General features: G+C 49.8%; 1 protein-coding gene across 1 annotated transcript in view; it reads left to right on the top strand.

The window, feature by feature from the left end:
* The window catches only part of HIP1 (huntingtin interacting protein 1), a 150440-nt gene that overhangs the window by 97667 nt on the left and 33203 nt on the right, over positions 1-19570 (top strand). The window contains exons 2-8 of the mRNA XM_039243515.1: positions 1937-2000; positions 5641-5783; positions 6042-6098; positions 11835-11915; positions 14340-14416; positions 14888-14949; positions 18947-19087. Coding sequence (XP_039099446.1) covers positions 1937-2000; positions 5641-5783; positions 6042-6098; positions 11835-11915; positions 14340-14416; positions 14888-14949; positions 18947-19087 — 625 coding nt within the window. The remainder of the gene's footprint in view (positions 1-1936; positions 2001-5640; positions 5784-6041; positions 6099-11834; positions 11916-14339; positions 14417-14887; positions 14950-18946; positions 19088-19570) is intronic.

The following is a 19570-nucleotide window of genomic DNA, read 5'->3' as shown; positions in this document are numbered from 1 at the left end:
ACCTAACTAACCAATTGATGATATTAAGAAATTATCCTTAAATTCTTTTCATGTTTATTTATTTGTGTGTGTGTGTGTGTGTGTGTGTGTGTGTGTGTGTAAGAGAGAGTGGGGGAAGAAAGAGAGAGAGCAGGGGAGGGGCAGAGAGAGGGAGACAGAGGATCTGAAGTGGGCTCCACGCTGACAGCAGAGAGCCCAGTGTGGGGCTCAAACTCACAACCCTGCAAGACCATGACCTGAGCCAAAGTCAGACACTCAGCCAACTGAGCCACCCAGAAACCCCATCCTTAAAAGTTTTAATTTTTAAATAGTCCTTTTTTTTCCCCTTAACTGGTTCATCCTGAACTATTTGCTAGTGAAATGATATAATGCATATATCATGCAATAATGATATAGTGAAATTCAGATAATCCAGAGATCAAGGACATCAGTGGCACCTGGGAGAAAGCAAGGGTCAGCACACTTAATGGGCAACGGGCACTGGTGAAATCCAGACCACTGCCTGGTTTTTGTGCATAAAGTTTTATTGGAACACAGCTGCACTCATTCAGTTATGTATTTGTTTAGTATCTCTGAGGCTCCTTTTGTGCTCCAACTTCTGCAGAACTGGGGACTTTCAGCAGAGAGCCATGTGGCCTGCAAAGCCTAAAATACCCACTAACTGGCCCTTACAGAAAATGTTTGTGACCCCTTATCCATAAAGAAGCGGGTTTGGCTGCAAGTTCATAAAGGTTGACACTGGGGGCTGTGTGAGCCCTGGTTAGATTAGACTTCATGTTTGTCTATGTTTGGATCTTTCCATAATGGCAAGTGAAAGAAAAAAATCACATTTTAACCCAGTGTATCCCACTCCTGGAAATCTACCCATTGGGAATGAAGGCATCAATATGTACATGTATGTTGACTAAAACGGTTTCCAGTGGTTAAAAAAACGTTTTGATTGCCTGCCAGTGCAGGAATGCCTGTATAAATCGCCCCACTGTCTCTTTAAAGAATGAGCTAGAATTTTACCATGCCACTTGGAGAATTTTTCATGAGATGTTTTCAAGTGAGAAAAGCAAGATGTTGAAAAGTCTGTGCTTGGTGATCCCATTTCTATAGAACAGTGGCAGAATTAACCCCTTCGGCGTGTGTGTGTGTGTGTGTGTGTGTGTGTGTGTGTGATGTGCACCATGTTAGCGTGGCTTAGGGTCAAATGCCAACTATGGAAAAGAAGCACAGCAAAACAGAAAAAGGAAAAAAACCTGCATTTAAGCAGCCTCCGTGATAGGATGCCGTTTATGTCTTTCTGTAAGTCGTATTCGTACATACACACGATTTGCTAAATTCCAAAGGGAGTTAATGATTTTTAACACAACTGGAAAGGAGTGTGTGCTGTTAATGCCTTGTCAGTAAGGAAATAAAAGGGAATCTGGTTAGGATTGGAAGATGCCCAGGAGTGGGAAAACGAGCAATGAGAGTGACCGCCGGCTGGGGAAGTGCTCCATGTAAGGTTCTCGTGGTGAGGGAGGGGCGGCTGGGTGGCCTCTGGGCCGTGGCTGCTCCCTGAGCTCAGCGCCGCTTCCTCCTGCTCCCAGAGAAATAATGTTTCCCTGGGGGATGAAAAGCATCCCTTTGTGCCGGCTTTAATTGCCGTGCTGTTGTGTCAAGGGAATGAGTGGCAGGCGGGCACAGCAGCTGGGCACAGCCAATGCCAGGCAGCAAAGCCCGCTGCCTTAGGACAGCCTGGGCCAGCTGGTCTGGGAACGTTGCCCACCTCTGCTCCCCACGCCCCTGCCCCTCCGACCCGGACCCCGGGCCAGAGGGGTCCTCAGAGCCCTGGGGAGGAATCACTGGAGGGAGAGAAAGGGGTGGGGCGCCTTGGGAGGGTCTCAGATGCCCTAGAAGCTTATTCATCTCAGCCTCCTTTCCCCTCCCCCTCCCTCTTGTTTTTCAGACTGTCAGCATCAATAAGGCCATTAATACGCAGGAAGTGGCTGTAAAGGAAAAACACGCCAGAAATATCCTTTGGATGTTGCTTGGAAGACCAACCCCAAGGCGGGTCAAATTGTGGGGACTGAGGTCAGGGCGAGGCGTCCTTGCTCAGCTGCAGGAAGGGGAACCCCCACCCTGGCCAGGCCTCCTGCAGGGTTTGAGCAGCCTCGGTTGGCAGCAGGTGGCCTTCGAGACCACAGCTCATCAGGGTGAAGGGACCCAAGGACCCTGCCTGCCCAGGACGTGAGCTTCTCAGGACTGCCAAGTCCCTTGACATTACTTTCCTTTGAGAGAGTTTCTCAGGCCACTGGAGTGGTTTTCCACCCTTGTCCTCAAAGCACTTGTGTCCCCTGCACTTGCACACTGGCCACCCCCTTGGGAACATGATCGTCTCCCCTTCTCTGATCAGGAAACCCAAGCCAAAGGTCTCGGCTGCTCTGCCTGCCCTTACGAAAGTGCAGGGGCTTGACCACGGAAATAAGATCCACCTGTGTGAGCCGGTTACCCCCAAAGGCCGCAGGGGAGAAGACAAGGACCTCAAGGCGGATGAGGGAGCTGGTGGCTTAGAGGTTCTCACCAGTCACACATCCCGGCCCACACGGCAAGTTAGAACCTGGGCAACCAGCGTCATGGGTCATGGCTTCAGAGACAAGTGCAGGCAACATTCTGGCTGATGGGCCCCTTGGGATCTGCCCTTGAGGTACAGAGACCAAGAGCTGGAGGGCTGACCCCCAAAGTCCAAAGACAAGGCTGCCGGTGTGTGCAGCTCGGGGCCGGCGGAGGTCGGGCTTCTGTCTGGGACGAACAGCTCCTTGCTGGGCCAGTATGGTGGCTGGGACACAGCCAGTCGGCTCATCTTGAAGCTGTCCTGCCTCAGCCCCTTAAGGGGGCCGAAGAGGCCCCTCGCTGCCAGCGCGATGCCCCACGCTGGTCAGGCCCCCAGGAAGTATTGCTAAGAACATGGACTGCTCTCTACTGGTGGAAAAGCAGCCTGTCTTTGGTGGGAAGACACTTTGGTTGGATTTAGGGCTTTGCTGCAGGATGGGGGGCTCTGGAACTTTGCCCAGGCACCCCAGAAGCCTGGCTCAACAGTGAGCCTAGTGAGACCTTGTAGACCTTGCCCTTTTGAGTCCCCAGAAAGGCACAGTCCCCTGGCTCTACTGAATCAAGAAAAGCCTTCATTATAAGGGGCCCAACTGCTGGCCCCGACCTGCTAGGAATACTGATCAGTCCGATTGAGATAGGACATAAGAGACAGGTTTCAGAAGCCAGTGTACTCCAGATGGGGGCCTTGCAGGGCCACATCACACCCTCCCAGGAAGGCTGCCCGGGGTGACGGAAGGGACACCAGCAGTCTGACATGCTCTGGAGCCACGAGTGAGTCCAGCAGGGCCTCCATGAGCCTTCGTCCCCTCGTCTGTCAAACAAAAGACTTGGCCAGAGAAGATTTGAAAGGTCTAATGTTACAGCTTGAACACTCTGTTAGAATGAGTCTCTCTGCTTCACCATTTCTGAGAGGTGGATAAACGTTGAAAGGGTGACTCCCTACAGTAGGGTTTTAAAGCCTAAAGATATCACACAACCTTTATTCTTTATTGATTTTTTAAAAAGACTGTCAGCTACCCTCCAGAACAAGCAAATAAGCATTTGGAAGTCTGACGTCAGCAATGCGGTTCAGCATCCATTTATCCTTAGGTGTCTAACTGCGCCCCGCCCCCCACCCGTCCACAGCACGGTATCGGCTCCTAGAGGGCTGGAGTTTTACTTTTTTTATATCCCTGAGTGCCTTTTATAGTGCCTGACACGCAGTGGGTGGGTTAAAATGCTTATGAAATCAAAGGACAGAAAGGTCTACTTGCCTCTTTCAAAGTCAAGGTGCCCGGCTAGCTCTCTGCACCTGCTCTGGCTTCTACTTCGTACACCGCTTTCCAGTAACGCCATCGCAGTCTGCCCTGAGAGGGCTTGGGAGCTGCCCACCTCTCCTCTTGGCTTCCGTCTAGCCCGAGGGGGCTGTGCTCTAGGGGAAACTGTGCTTACTGCAGAAACCACTCTAAGACCAAAAGCTGACGTCAGCTTCTTAGACCCAGAAGTCTGTGTTCAAGCTCATCCCCTCTCAAAGTGCAAATTTCAGTCTGGGGAAAGGAACCTTATGATACCTTCCAGCTCAGAAGCGAAACAACGTGTTCTGGATGAGTCATGTCGTTCCCTGACCCGAGGCAAGTCTTTCTGACCTACGTGGCACCTTGCTGCTTACCCAGGCCTTGACAAAGAAGCCTGTAGTTCTGGGGAAAGACCTGCACTTGGGGTTGATGGTGCCTAGGAATTGGGTGTGTGAGGCCTATTAAAACGAACAATTAGGAAGGAAGTCTGGACACCCCCTACTCAGCCCAGCGGGGCTCACGCAGTACAGAGGCCTGGGGCAGCTAATTTAAAATCACACGAGATTGGATGGACGTTTGTTACACAGAAATCGCAGGCAGTCCGTAGGTGCATTTGGCATTGGCCCTTGGGGGGAAGCGGCCCCAGGATTCCTCATACAGAGAATTCAAGGTTTCGGGACATGAATGCAGCCCTGAATGAGGCCAGCCAGGTCTGCAGGAGGGGTGGGGTGTGAGCATCATTTTAGGTGTTGGGGGAAAAGACTTCCAGTTATGGAATGACTAAGTCACAGGCACGGAAAGCGCAGCAGCAGAATATAGTCCGTGGTGTTGTAACTGTGTCGTGTGGTGATGGATTGCAGCCTCGTAACGGTGTCGGACACCTGAAGCAAATGGACCTTGTGTGCCACCTCGACTTCGGTGAAAAAACTAATCACAGAAAAGAACAGAGTGCTTACATGGAGAGGAGTCAGGTGCGGCCTGGAAGAGGGGCCAAGGTGTCCCCAGCAGGGCCCGGGCCCGTAACGAAGAGCTGAAGCATGCCCTCGCTTCCGCATCCTGGATGAGAAAGGACGGTGAGACCGTTATGGGCTGCTAATGTGAGCTGTCACTATTCCCCCAAAAGGTCCCATTGTACCCTCAGCACACCCAGAGGAAGGGCAGAGTCTGTCTCTCCCAGCAAAGCCCTCATTCCAACCGAAGCATCTCCCTGCTAACGGCACACAGGACCACTGCTGGCCCAGAACACACTGGTGCAAATTGGAAAGTGACACCCCTCCCAATCACACTGTCCTCTCTGGGGAAATTGTGCGAGAAAGTGGATTTTATGGGGCACCTGGGAGGCTCTGTTCGTTGAGTGTCTGACTCTTGGTTTCGGCTCAGGTCATGATCTCTCAGTTTTGTGAGTTCGAGCCCCGCATTGGGCTCTGCATTGGCAGCCTCGAGTCTGCTTGGGATTCTCTCTCTCTCTCTCTCTCTCAGTCTCTCTCTTTCTCTCTCTCTCTCTCTCGCTGTCTCTCCCCTGCTTGCACTATCTCTGTCTCTCTCAAAATAAATAAACTTAAAAAAAAAAAAAAAAAGGATTAGAACAAGACCCTGCCTTGGCATCGGCCAGAAAACAGCCAGGAAAAATGTGCAGATCTGCGTCCGGTGCCCCTCCCAGGTAGTGCCACTGTGCCCTGAACAGCTGCACAACCCTCCCCAGTGGCCTGTGGCAGGCTACACCCCTGGGATGGGCTGTCCGAGGCAGGGCCCGTCCGTGTTTTTGTTTTCCATGACCCTCCCTCACCGTGCATCCTGGGCACCCACCATGAGAAAGGGGCACAGACCTTTTGGTCTGTTGTCAACCGGCTGCCCCTCTCTAGCAACGCTGTTCTGTGCTGGAAGTTCTGCCACGTGTTTCACAAACTCCTCCGAGATGGACACCCAAACGTGAGTCCCTGGGGCTGCAGAGGGGTGGCCGGCGAGCCGGGGCCACGTGGGGAAAGTGGGATCGCCTGGGGCACAGGGGGCGCTGTCCACTCCCGCACTGAAGGTGGCAGCTGCCTCCTCCTCCTGGCCTTTTGGTTATTGGTTAGAGGGGGGGCTTTGCTGTCTGGTCAGCCTCCCTGACCACCCCAGCCCCATCTTCTACCATCCTCTGTCCCTGTGCCTTCTCTTCTCTCATTGGCTGATCTCTTCCCTCTCCAGGTCCTGAAGGACTCTCTGAGATACAAAAATGAACTGAGTGACATGAGCAGGATGTGGGTGAGTTTGGAGATGAAGCCGGGGACCACCTGCACCTTCTTACCCCTCCTTCAGAAGCCACAGAACAAGGACTATGGAACGGAATGAATTCATCTGTTTCAACTTGCTTAGGATTTCTCTCATGAGCATCACAGAGGGGTCAAGGATGGCCCCCCAAACAGTACCATGATAGCCGTAGTCTTGCCCGGAGGCCCTGGTGGCTGTAGGGAAATTCTCAGGCCTGAGAGTTTGTCCTGCCAATGGAAACTCATGTCAGAATATACTCCGGTCATTGGGATTCCTCAGCAGTAACTCTCCCAGTTCCTGTGCCTTCCCCCCTCATGGTCCCATGGAGGTCACAGTACGTTGAGGACTAGCATTCCCAATTCTTAATGCCAGGGCCTTTTTTTCCCTGTCTAGGGAGTCTCAGCCCCTAGAATGAGGGTAGGTAGGCGGTGATATCAGCATAAATAGAAAAAGGATTTTACATACGTACTAGAATCCCTCTAGATTGTGTTGTCCAGGAAGTATATATGTGGCCAGGTGTAATCTGCATTTTGAAGCCTCTCCTGGGTTGATACTGATATATCTCGTTGCCCCCCACTGGTTGAGAACTCTAGCCCTTTCCTTCCAATTCTTACCTGCATCTGTCTACACTCACAGAATGTTAGCAATTGTGCCATCCAGTCCACCCATTGCTAGACTGAATATAGGCCCAGAGAGGGAAGCAAATTTTCCTATGTGACAGGCTAGGCCGTCTGAATAAAGTGGAGCCAGCACCTGGGTGGCTCAGTTGGTGAAGCGCTTGACTCTTGATTTCAGATCAGGTCATGATCTCACAGTTTGTCAGTTCAAGCCCTTCATCAGACTCTGCACTGTCAATGCAGAGCCTGCCTGGGATTCTCCCTCTCCCTCTCTCTCTGCCCCTTTCCTACTTGTTCACATGTGCTCACTCTCTCTTTCTCTCAAAATAAATAAATAAACTTTAAAAAAAAATGCTGAGAGCTGTCCCCAGATCTCCCAAGTGCATATTGGAGAGCTTTCTATTATTATATCTCTAAATACAGAAAGTTTGGGTCCTTTTTATTAGAATTTGCTGGTGTGTCTTTTTCCATTCTTTTAAAACTTGACTTTTCTATATTCTGTGTCTTAGAAAAGTCCCTTAAAATTGCATTTCATTGGATTTTTGTTGTTGCTTTTCTTCAAAATGGCAGTCTTTGTCTTTTAACTGTATGTTTACTCCATTTACATTTATTATAATGCACGATGTTTTTAGATTTATATCTTCCATCTTCGTTTGTGCTTCTATTTGCCCCTTCTGTTCTCTTTCTCTTTCTCTTCATTTCTTGTCTTCTTTGGATTGATTGATTTTTTTCTCATTCCATTTTCCCATTCCATTTTCATTACTAGTTATGAGGGTTTTTTTTAACTCTCCTTTTATTTTTCATATTTTTGGTATGTGTACCAATAATTACAAAATACACATTTGGTTTATCAAGAGCTAAAATTCCTGTCTTTATCTGTTTCCTATTAACACAAAGACCTGAGAATATTTTCCCTCCATGCTCTCCTTCTAAGCTTGTCGTGTATTTTAATTTTGGTTTTGTTTTTCTTTTTAGACTCTATAAGATATTTTATTTTAATTGTTTTATTCTGTGCTCTTTCTTTCTCTAAATCTCAGTTAAATCTAACTTTAAATCTTTAAATCTAACATCCAGGATCACTTTTTTTTCTGCCTGAATTATTTCCTTTACAACTTCCTTTAGTGAGAATCTCTTGGTGGCAGATGACCGATTTCACTAGTTTCTAAATGTCTTTATTTCACCCTTCTACATGGAAGATACTTTGTCTGGGTTTAGGATTCTGGGGTGACAGTTATTTTTCCTCAGCACATGGACAATATTATTCAAGATACCCTTCCACTGACTTCTGACTTAATGTGGTTTTCAGGAAGCCAGCTGTCAGACTCATTGTCCCTTTTTTTGAAGCAAATCTGCATTTCCTCTGGCCGTTTTTACGATCTAACCATGTATAGGTACAAGTTTATTTTGGATTCATTAGACTTCTTAAATCTCTGGGTTAGTATCTTTTATCAGTTATGAAAAATTCTCTTTGTCTCTTCAACTATTACCTTCGCTCTGTTCTGTCTTTTCCTCTCAGACTTTGGTTATATCTGTCTTTCTCACTCTATCCCCCTGGGTGTCTTTTTATGTAAGTAAGCTCTACGCCCTATGTGGGCCTTAAACTCATGACCTCAAGATCAAGAGTTGCACACTCTACCAACAGGGCCAGCCAGGCACCCACCACCACCACCACCACCACCACCACCAGTGTCTTTAAACTCATGTTTCATTGTTTTCTACCTGCTTATCTCTTTACTGCATTTTGGATAATTTCAGTAGATCTAGCTTTCATTTTATTTGTCCCTTTTTCAGCTGGGTCTAATCTGTTAAACCTCTTTACATATAATTATAATTTTAGTCTAGTTTTCATTTCTTGGAGTTCTTCTTTTTCCCCCAAATCTGCTTGTCATTTTTTATGATTTCTTGCGCCCTGCATGTATTTTGAAACAGCCTCTTACTTATTTAGACAAATTAAACAGTGACTTCATATATGACTTCTTAGACTTCCATTGTCCAGAGCCCTTTGAGATCTGTTTCTGCCGTCCATTGTTTTTGATGAATGTTGTTCACGCTATGGAGTTTCTTTCTGTGCTTAGTTATTTTTTGCTGTGAGCTGCTCATTTCCCTAGGAATCTTATTTGTGGGAACTCTTTGAAGTCTGTAATGAAGGCAGGTTCCTCCAGAGAGAATGGGCATTCGCTTCCATTGAGATCACTCTAAATTAAATTCTCAGCTTAAGATTTTGTGAATGCCAGGAAGATCCCCTTGAGCTCTGGTTCCTTTGGGTCCACTTCCCAGGAATTGTTTTTCCCTCCTTCTGGTTACAACAGTGGTTTGAGGTCCTCAGGGAGGACTCTTTTGCTGCAAGAGTGCTGGGATCTGTGTTCTATCCAGTTCACCCTTAGTTTTCCTACGCCAGGAAGGCGATCTTTGGCTCTTCCACCAGACTCTTCAACTTCAGCAGGGCTAAGGTCACCACCTGGCCCCTGAGGCCCAGAAAACCAAATTTAGTTCACCTAGTGAGGCAAAACCCCCATCCCCACCAACTCCATCACCCCAGTATTCCATATTTTCTCCTAGTGGCTGTATGGTCCCAGTCCCTGGCCTGAGGACTCCTTACCCTCTCATTAGTTCATTAATGACTTCAAAATATTTTCAATATTTTACCCAGTATTTTAGTAATTTTCAATGGGAAAGTCAGCCCAACGTAGCCTGACTCATTATGCAAACTGGAATTCCTTTAGGCCAGACAAATGTATAATGACACGCATCTATCATGGTGGTATCATGCAGAATAGTTTCACTGACTTAAAAATCCTCTGTGCTGCCCCTGCTCGTCCCTCCCCACCCCCTGCAGCCCCTGGCAACCCCTGGCCTTTGTACTCACTCCACACTTTTGCCTTTTCCAGAATGTCATATCGTTGGAATCCTTTGGTTTGTAGCCTTTTCAGACTAGCTTCTCTCTCTCCGTAACATGCAGTTAAGGTGCCTCCATGTCTTTTCAAAGCTCGACAGCTCATTTCATTTTTAGTGCTCAGTACCAGCCCATTGTCTGAGGGGACCGCAGTTTATCCATTCGCCAACTAAGGCACGTCCTGGTTGCTTCCAAGTTTGGGCAGTTAACAAATAAAGCCGTTCTAAACATCCACGTGCAGGTTTTGTTTGGACTAAGTTTTCAATTCTTTGGATAAAAACCAAGGAGCGCTATTGCTGCGTTGTGTGGTCAAGAGTATGCTTACTTTTGTAAGAAACTGCCACACCATCTTCAAAAGGGGCTGCACTGTTCTGCATTCCCACTCGCACTGAATGAGGGCTCCTGATGCTCCATGTCCCCTCACCGGCACTTGGTGGCTGTCAGTGGTCTGGGTTTTGGCCATTCTTGTCAGCGTGCACTCGCACCTCAATGTTGTTTGAATTTGCGTTTCCTGGTGACGCACAACGTCGAACATCTCTTCGTATATTCATTTGCTCCCTTTTTTGTGGTGAGGTGTTGGTTAAGGTCTTTGGCCATTTTTTTAAGCAGGTCGTTTGTCTTTTTATTGTTGAGTTTTCCTTCTAATTTTTTAAATGTTTATTTATTTTTGAGAGAGAGAGGTAGAACGCAAGCTGGGTAGGGGCAGAGAGAGCAAGAGCACAGAATCCAAAGCAGGCTTCAGGCTCCCAGCTGTCAACAGACAGCCTGACGTGGGGCTCGAACTCACAAACTGTGAGATCATGACTTGAGCTGGAGTCAGATGCTTAACCCACGGAGCCACCCAGGTGCTCCAATTTTTATTGTTGAATTTTAAGAGAACTTTGTATATTCTGGATAACAGTCCTTTATCAGCTGTGTCCCAGTCAGTGGGTTCTTGTTCTCTCAACAGTGATTTTTGCAAACTTTTTTTAAATTTTAATGAAGTCTAACTTGTCAGATATTTCTTCTTCATGGATCGTGATGTTGGTGTTTTAGCTAAAAAGTCGTTGCTGGGGCACCTGAGTGACTCAGTTAGTTAAGTGTCTGACTCTTGGTTTTGGCTCATATCACGATCTCACGGTTTGTGACTTTGAGCCCCCCATTGGGCTTTGCACTGATGGTGCGGGACCTGCTTAGGATTCTCTCTTTCCCTCTCTCTCTCTGCCCCACCCCTGCTCACTCTCTCTGTCAAAATAAATAAATCAACTTAAAAAAATAAAATAAAAAGTCTTTGCCATACCCAAAGTCATCTCTGTTACCTCCTAGGATTTTTTATAGTTTTCCATTTTACATTGAGGTCTGTGATCCATTCATCTTTTGTTTTTTGATCCTGGTGCGTTTTTGTGTGAAATAGAGTTGTCTTCGATGATGAGCATTGTTTCACTTTGTCTTTCTGCTACTTTCTAATTTTTCCATAATGAACAAGTATAATGTACAACTCATAAAATATGATTCTTCATAGAAAACTAATACATTAGCGGTGTCATTTCTGGCATTGATATTTTTAACCTCCTCTGATAACTCAACTCCCTTTGGTGCCCTTTGAGGCATGTTTCAGTGGGGTTCCTCCACCTTAGAGGATATAGATGCACCCAGAAGAAAATGTAGAAGTCAAACCTCATGTGGGAAGTACAACTATTCAGCTCAAGGGTCCTTTGTGCCAGGGCGCCTGGGTGGCTCAGTCGGTTAAGCCTCCAGCTTTGGCTCAGGTCATGATCTCCCAGTTCGTGGGTTCAACCCCATGTCAGGCTCTATGCTGACAGCTCAGAGCCTGGAGCCTGCTTCGGATTCTGTGTCTCCCTCTGTCTCTTTCTCTCTCTGCCCATCCCCTGCTCTCTCACTTGCTCTCTCTTTCTCAAAAGTAAACATTTTAAAAAAAAGTTAAAAATAAAGAATATCCATTTTTAAAAATAGGTCTATTTAAATTAAAAAAGGTTAGATCAAATAACACTTCGTGCCCCAGAATGTTAGCCATGATTATATCTGGTGTCTAGATGAAGGATGATGTGAGTGTATCTGTACTTGTCTGTATTTTCCAAATTTTCCACAATGGCCATTTGTTATTTTTCAGAATTGGGGGGAAAAAAATCAATGTATTGTTTATAGAAGAAGTCCTGACTGTTGGTCTCTCACCCAGGTGTTATGAGTGGTGACCCCTGCTTTCTTTTCTTTTCCGGAAAGGGCCACCTGAGCGAGGGCTATGGACGGCTGTGCAGCACCTACCTCAGACTGCTAAGAACAAAGATGGAATATCACACCAAAGTGAGTCTGCAGACGATTCTGCCGCCACTCTCGGCCCCCACAGCCCCCTGGCACTTCCGTGGGCCTAGCTGTCAGGTCTTTCAGGAATAAGGCAGCCTGGGGCCCCTCAGGGAGTGTTTACACTGTATCCAGTGAGAGGAAGTGACTTTGCAGGACAACTCCCGTCAGGCCCCCAGAATGGGACACGGGACTGGGAGTTTGGCCCACATTTTCCGCCCCTTCTGGAGAGGAGCCCTGTGCCTTCGGAAGGTGTTTCAGAAAGCACTGCCTTGACTGTTACTACAAACAATCCCCTCCCTTCACATAGTGAGTTTCCATACAGAACCTTCTTTTCGCCCATGCACGGCCTTGGACAGTATTTCTTATGCACCTGATGCAGGTAAAACCATTGTGCTTGGTACCAAGTGGCACGTAGGATATGCAGAAAGGGTCTGCCAGTCAGGAGGGCACTGATCGGTCAGAGGGAGGAGGCCTCTGTACCTGCATCACCCTGTAACAGTGCCAGGCGGTCACGTGAGCCTGGGGAAGGAGCCAGAGGCGTTCTGGAATGACACAGGGCTGTGGTGTGGAATGGGAAGGAAGTGGGGGCCGGGGCTGACCTCGGAGGGTGGGTGTGGATGGAGCAGGGGTCAGGAGGAAGGCTGTGGCCGCAGGGAGGAAAGCGGACTTGGATAGGGAGCTGGCGTTGGGCGTGGAGAATGGCGATTTAAGAAGGCGCAACACGGTTTAGTGTCTTTTGCCTCCATTACCTCATGGACTTGGGGGGTGGCTCTGATTCACAGAAACCTCCCTTGTGTGCTGACTTTTCCTGCATTGCCTTTAATCCTTGTTGCCACCAGAGAAAGGTGGCATTCTTACACCATAAGAAAACTGGGGGTACGCTTGAGAATCTTGCCTCGTCACGCAGTTTCTCCGTGGTGAGGTGGGATTTGAACCCATGCCTGTAGGACACGAAATCCCGCACTGCTCAGTGGCCACCCTTCCCTCTGCTTGTGTACTGCCGGCTGCCGGCCTCAGGCTGGAACGGGGTTAGGTTCTGATGAGAGAAAGGTGAAAAGACTTTGGCCCTGCTTCCGGGAGTTGTATTTGCTTGGGAGACAAGACAGCCAAGTCCAGGGAAGACCAGGATGCACAGGGTGGGACAAGAGCTTGTAATGGGGCGTCACGCCCAGACTCCGGCCACTGGGTAGGCTTCCCAGAGGCAGGACACCTGCGCTCACCCCCAACTCCATGGCCGAAACACCAGAGGCCCTTCATTATGTCTCACACTTTATGTTGGTCGGGAGTTCCGGAAGGGTTTGGCTGGGCCATTTTGGCTGCGGGTCCCTCACACGGTCACAGTCTGATGCTGGCTGGATCTGGGACAGTGAGCAGCTGGACTGGCGTCTCCCTCTTCATGAAGTCTCCGCGCTAGTCAGGGCTTCCTTGCAGCCTGGCCAGTTTCCCCGGAGAACAACGTAGAAGCACATGGCGTCTATATGACCAGCCTCGAAGTCATCCCTTCCACTGTCTTGTATTGGCTGAGGCAGTCACAGAGGTCCCTAGATTCTAGGGGATAGGACAGGGGCCACACCAGCCAAGGTAGAATGTCAGCATCGTGTTGTAAAGACAGCATGTTGAACCGGATGTGCTATGACACCGCTGTTGGGATTACAATCTGTCAGTCTGCCCTCTGGTCCCCCAGATCATTCCTCTCCCTCCATCCCTCCCAAGGACCACACTCATGCCCCCCCTAAAGTGTCTCTGTGGAATTGAGGCCCCCTGGATGGAGCGGCCACCCATCTGTCTGTACCTGTCTACACCTTTCCCTTTGCCACACCAGGGAAGAGATAATGATACAGATGTTTGACAAGGTTGCTGATTTGTAGTAATTTCTCCTGACTTTGGGGGAACGTGATGTAATGTTTTCCTACTTTCAAGTTTATTTTACTCATTATGTTTCCCTAAAGCTAATATCCCCCGATACCCTGAACTCCCAACAGCAGCTTCGGAAAGTGGTGGAAGGACAGAGGGAAGCATGGGTAGGATTCAGAACGTACTGAGGGTGTGCGAATGCCGAACTGTGTGCACCTCATGGGCGGTTGAGGACCAATCGCTGTCATGCTGGGTCTCATTGCAGCACCAGAGAGCATCTTTAGAAGAGGGTCCTAGGACCCAAATCGTTAGGACAGAGCCCTGTCCTGGCTCCCAGGGTGCAATGGAGCCTTCGCCTCTGACAATGGGCAGTGGATGTCCTTTGCTATGAGCTGGTCAGGGCGTCTCTGTACGTGAGGCTGTGTGCACTGATGCCCCCCAGGAAGGGCGTTGGTGTTACATGAATAGAATCAAGCCTGCTGCTGCCCGAACTCAGCATAGACGGCTTGCCTGGTGCCGGCTTAGTTGAGGTGCCCTGTCCTGACCTCATTCCTCTGCCTGCCTTCCCAGAATCCCAGGTTCCCGGGCAACCTTCAGATGAGTGACCGGCAGCTGGACGAGGCTGGAGAGAGCGACGTTAACAACTTGTGAGTGGCCGTCCTCGTGCGGTGGACCCAACGGGGAAGGAGGCTCTGTCGATGTTGCCACTTCTGGCTAGGGTCACACAGGGCCCGACAGTGACTGGGGTGGGGCCACTTAGTGCCAATGCCTCATCCAGAACCCTTCCTGGCTGTCCAGGGTTCACTTCCCAGTGTCCCCCTCTGCCCTTCCAACCCAGCCTGGTACCTGCCCTTCCCTTCTGCCACCGTCACTGTGGAATTCACCCTGTTTGATCTTCAGATGGCCTTAAGACCCATGTAGGTGGGCTAGGGATTGGTAGTAGGGTGTGTGTGAGTGTGTGTGTGTGCACGCGCGCATGTGTGCACGCACATGCTCATGTATGCATGCATGTATGTGTGCACTGGGGGCAGAGACAGCAACACAGAGCATGGGGAGGGGACAAGTGAAGCCCTGGCCTTGGGCTCTGGAGTATAAGCTCTCTTTCCTCTTGGGTCCAGTTTCCAGTTAACAGTGGAGATGTTTGACTACCTGGAGTGTGAACTTAACCTCTTCCAAACTGGTGAGTCTCTCCCTCCCGTCTGGCCCAAACTCTGGTGAGAATTGCCTGATTCCAGACTTTCTTCTTGGCTTGGCCCGACCGTCCTAGCCCCTCTCTGTGTTGGACAGCACAGGCCAGGAAATGAGGAGACCTGCACCCTATCCCTGCTCTCTCTGTCCCTAGTGCCGGGAGGGGCTGGAGCTCTTGGATGTTTTTCAGTCTGTGTATTCATTTTGAGCAGATTGACCGTGTTCTCTACCCTGCCAGCCTCCCTCTAGAAGCCCAGGCCTCCAAGAGCCCAAAAATAGGTATGGCCTCTTTGACATCCTCCAGACTGTGGCCCCAGCACTAGCTGGTCCTTTGCCTGCTACTCAGTTGGGCCAACACTCAGGACCAATTTCTGCTCAGGAGTAAAGGCTGCTGTGTGCTGTTTGGTCAGCAGCCGGGGTTGACCAGCTAGTCGAGTTGAGTTGTTGGCCAAGTCCATATACGAAGCGCCTTTCTGCAAGCAGAGGGAGTTGGCCCCACTTCCAGGATCCCTTCGCTGAGAGTTCTAGTGCCTCCAGGCTGTCAGCCCCTCATGCTTCCTTGGCAAGAAATCAGGAAGGAAGCAATCCATTCCCTTCTGTCTGGTGTCCCCTCTTCCCCACACCTCCCAGCATGGCTCTCCCTTCTTTCCTGGGGAACAGAAGAGCCCATTTTCTAAGATTCACCATGCGCCATTACAAGTGTCCAGCTCCGACAAAGAGTGGATTCCAAACTACAGGTATTCGTGTAAAAGCTTGGTGACCTTCTCAGCATCTGGATGTGTGGGGCCACTCCTGGGGCTCTGATTTTCTCAGGAAAAAACAGACACTCTCTCACCCTGAATTGTGACTTCCTTCCGCACATTCGTGTGTACAGTTTACAGCTGGCCTGTTACCAGCCAGCGCTCTCCCGGGACAGCAGACTCCTTCCTACTTTGGCCAGTCAGTTCAGGGCAGGCTATGGTGAGAACAGCACCACACACAGTTGGAAACTGTGGTTTGTAGAAGTAAAGCGCTTGGCCTGCTAGCAACCTGCTCATACGAAAGTCAGTAGAGGAGTAAAAATGAAACACAAAACAGAGTCCCCGCCCTAAAGCGTTCCCAGCCAGGTAGGAGAAATGGCGTGGGTACATTTTTTTGAATGCATCAGAAATGTTCGCACAAAAATATACGAACAACTATACACAGTCGTGGCTGACTTTCAGTTATTAGTGTCAGGTAGGAAGGGCCCGTGTGGATAATTTAGAACGCGTTGACATTCAGCTTCAGAATATGCTTAATCTGAATGCAGGTAGGAGTGATATTTCAGGGATTGTCATCCTTGGGTGGGGGGTGGGGGTTCCCTGTCCAGAACCTGCCACTGGGCTGACCCGTGGCCTCTGCCGGGTTTCCTCAGAGCACACCTGCCACTGCTGCAGGGGTTACTGGAGAGCAAGTCAACTGTTTGAGCCTCTGTGGGGGTCGCTTCCAGCCCTGAAAGACTGTTGAGCAAGAGAGAGCAGACCTGTGATAACACTGAGCAGGACCTGAGGCTGGGAAAATAAGTGTGTGATGCCGGCCAATGCACCACACCAGGTGGCCAGCTCGGTCTCTCCTTAGTCCCACACCCCATGACAACCTGGCTTTTTTTTTTGCATGCCTTTGTCACTTGTATGATTACCACTGGACTCCGAGCTCCTCCTCAGAACCAGGAGCCACGCCCCACTCATCTTTGAATCATTTCCCTTCTGTACTAGTTCAGTGCCGGGAATAGATAGCAGGTGCTCAACAAAATTCAAGAATGCTTGCTTCAGATAAAGCAGTGAGTAAAGGGTAGGGGAACAGAGTTGATAAAATGGTGCCAAAGATGCAGCCCGATGTGGTGGGATTATCTTGAGTGAATTAGCCGCTTTGAGTTTTCTAGAGGGGAGCCTAGATCTTGGCACAGATCCCTCCGTGGCTGAATGCTGGTAGCTTTCTTGCCCCTGAGTGAGCATTGATTTGGAATCAAGAGCCCTTGACCACTCGTCTCTTCCATTCCCCATGCCATCCCTAGTTACCTGGGGCGTGCCATAAACACCCAGAGGGACTGGTATTAGAAGAAGTCTCTCCAGCTTCTGAGTCCTAGTCTGTAACCCTGCAGGATCCCGAGTGGTACCCTCAGAAATGTGCCCCTGCTTTTCAGCGGTGGGAAACATGGGCCAGTTATAGTTAACATTTCCCTCCAGCATTTGCAGTGGTTCTCAGAGTGTGGGCCCTGGACCAGCAGCAGCAGCTCCTGAGAACTTGTTAGAAACGCAACCCCTGCCCCCCAGGTCCCACCCTAGACCTACTGAATCCGAATCTCTGAGGGTGGGGCCCAGCCATCTGTGTTTTTCAGCCCCCTACCACCACATCTGCACTGTCCAATACGGCAGCCACTAGCCACGAGTGCCTATTTAAATCAACTATAATTAAATACCAATAAAAAGTCCTGGCCCCTGTTCCACTTGCCATATTTCAGGCACTCAGTAGGCACATGTGGCTCATGTGGACACTTCCATCATCACAGAATTCTGTTGGATGATGCTACCTTGTGATTCTGCTACATGAGGACCACTCAGCTGGGAAATACAGTTTTCAACCCTGGCTGCATAATAGAATCGCCTGGGTGGCTTTTGAAACCTATCAGCACCCCAACCCAACCCAGACCAATTAAAACAGAATGGGGGGGGCTGCAGGCAAACATTAGCAGGTTTTACATTTCCCCCAAGTGATTCTAATCAACCTGAAAGCCAACTCCTTGAAGACCTTTTTGAGGTAGGTGGTGTTTGAATGTCTGCATTTTACAGAAAAGCATCTGGAGGCACAGAGGGGTTGAGGAACTTGTCCATGGTCACACTGCTCTAGATGTTACCGGATGTCCAGGGGCATTCCTGGAAATCTGCAGGCAGGCTAGGAGATGGAGCAGTCTGTGATTCTTTGCCAGAGTGGAGCCCAAGGAAGCCAGTGGACTTGAGGATGGGCGCCTTGCAGTGACAGCTGCTTTTAATTTGTGTCAAAAAGAAAAGCTGTCTTTTAATTAGAACTGCTGGGTTGTTTTTTGGTTTTTGTTTTGTTTTCAGCTGCCAGAATAAGCCAGTTAACAGGGATTAGCAGTCAGGGAAGCCCAATACAGCAGCTCTGGGCTTTCCCCCGGGGCAGCCCCGCTCACTGCTTGTTTTTTCATGGCTAGCCATCGTGCAGCGTGGAGTCTCTGAAGGCGGTGGGCAGCCACTGCGGGAGGCGAGTTCGGCCCTGGCCATGGGTGTGGGCGGAGGGTTTACGGCCAGGAGTCTGGTTACTTTAAGAACAAGGGGGTAGGGGAAAGCCCAGGCGGCTCAGTCAGTTGAGCATCCGACTCTTGATTTTGGCTTGAGTCACGATCTCCTGGTTTATGATATCGAGCCCTAAATCAGGCTCTGCGCTTACAGCGCGGACCCTACTTGGGATTCTCTCTCTCGGTGCCTCCCCCGCTCTCACTGTCTCTCTCTCTCTCGAAATAAACCTTAAAAAAAAGAGCAAGGGGTAGGGGGCAGAGGTAATGTGGAGGGGAGAGTGGAGGGCAGTACTTCTGCTGACCCGCTCCCCCGAGGGCCAACAGCAGCCTTCGGTCCTGATGGTTCACCCTTGGTCCTCACAGATTCTCCAGCTGTCCACCCAGGGCTCCTGCACATGTCCCCTTCTGGTGTCCCAAGACCCTGTGGCAAGCCACCAGGCAGCCAAGGCTGAATTACTCCCTCCTTTGCGTTCTGATCAGTGTTCGATTATTTTCCCTATGTGAGGCTGCCTTCGAGGGACTTCCCGCTCCGTTTCCTCCCCTGTCTCCCTATCCCGCAAGAGATAACCTATGAGATAGGAACCGCGCCGGGTGAGCCAGTGCATGCACAGAGCTGGTCCTTGGTGCATGTCTGACCCCTGCCTTCTGCCCCCTCTGAGAGGGTCACCTGCAGTTCCCTGCCCCTCTACCGTCTGTCTCCCTTTTTATCCCCTAGTGTTCAGTTCCCTGGACATGTCCCGCTCCGTGTCAGTGACGACCGCTGGCCAGTGCCGCCTCGCCCCGCTCATCCAGGTCATACTCGACTGCAGCCACCTGTATGATTACACTGTCAAGCTCCTCTTCAAACTCCACTCCTGTGAGTACGCCCGGCCGGATGTCTCCGTGCGCTGCGGGTGGGAAGGGGGGCCGCAGCCTGAGGCTGTCCCTGGAGAAAAGCAGTCCCCTCGGTGCCCTTTCTGCTGCTGCTCTCAGAGGCCCTCGAGCTCCTGACCCTCTTGAGTGTGGAGAGAGCAGGGTACAAGCTTTGCTGTGCCCCCTCGCCGTAGGGTTCCTAGGATGGTCCTCTCCCTCCACCTCTGGCTTCTCTGCACCTCCGTCCATACGTGTTGTGTATTCTAGGACCCACACAAATGATGCCAGACCCAGTCTAGACCCACAGGAGCAGGGGCACAGTGGTTTCCAGAGTGGTACAAGTGGCATTTTGTGGGGAGATAAAAAATATAAAACAGAGCTGCTCTAGTAAACAGAGGCACAGATCCCTGGGATGCTTTTTGCGGGTTGTATTTTGGAAACTGCCGGTCTTGTAGATGTTCTTTTTTTTTTTTTTTTTTTTTTTTTT

This window comes from Hyaena hyaena, unplaced genomic scaffold, assembly GCF_003009895.1.
Source record: "Hyaena hyaena isolate Hyena2069 unplaced genomic scaffold, ASM300989v1 scaffold_228, whole genome shotgun sequence".
Lineage (NCBI taxonomy): Eukaryota > Metazoa > Chordata > Mammalia > Carnivora > Hyaenidae > Hyaena > Hyaena hyaena.
Note: the sequence above shows the minus strand (reverse complement) of the source record. Positions and strands in the feature narration are given on the sequence as shown.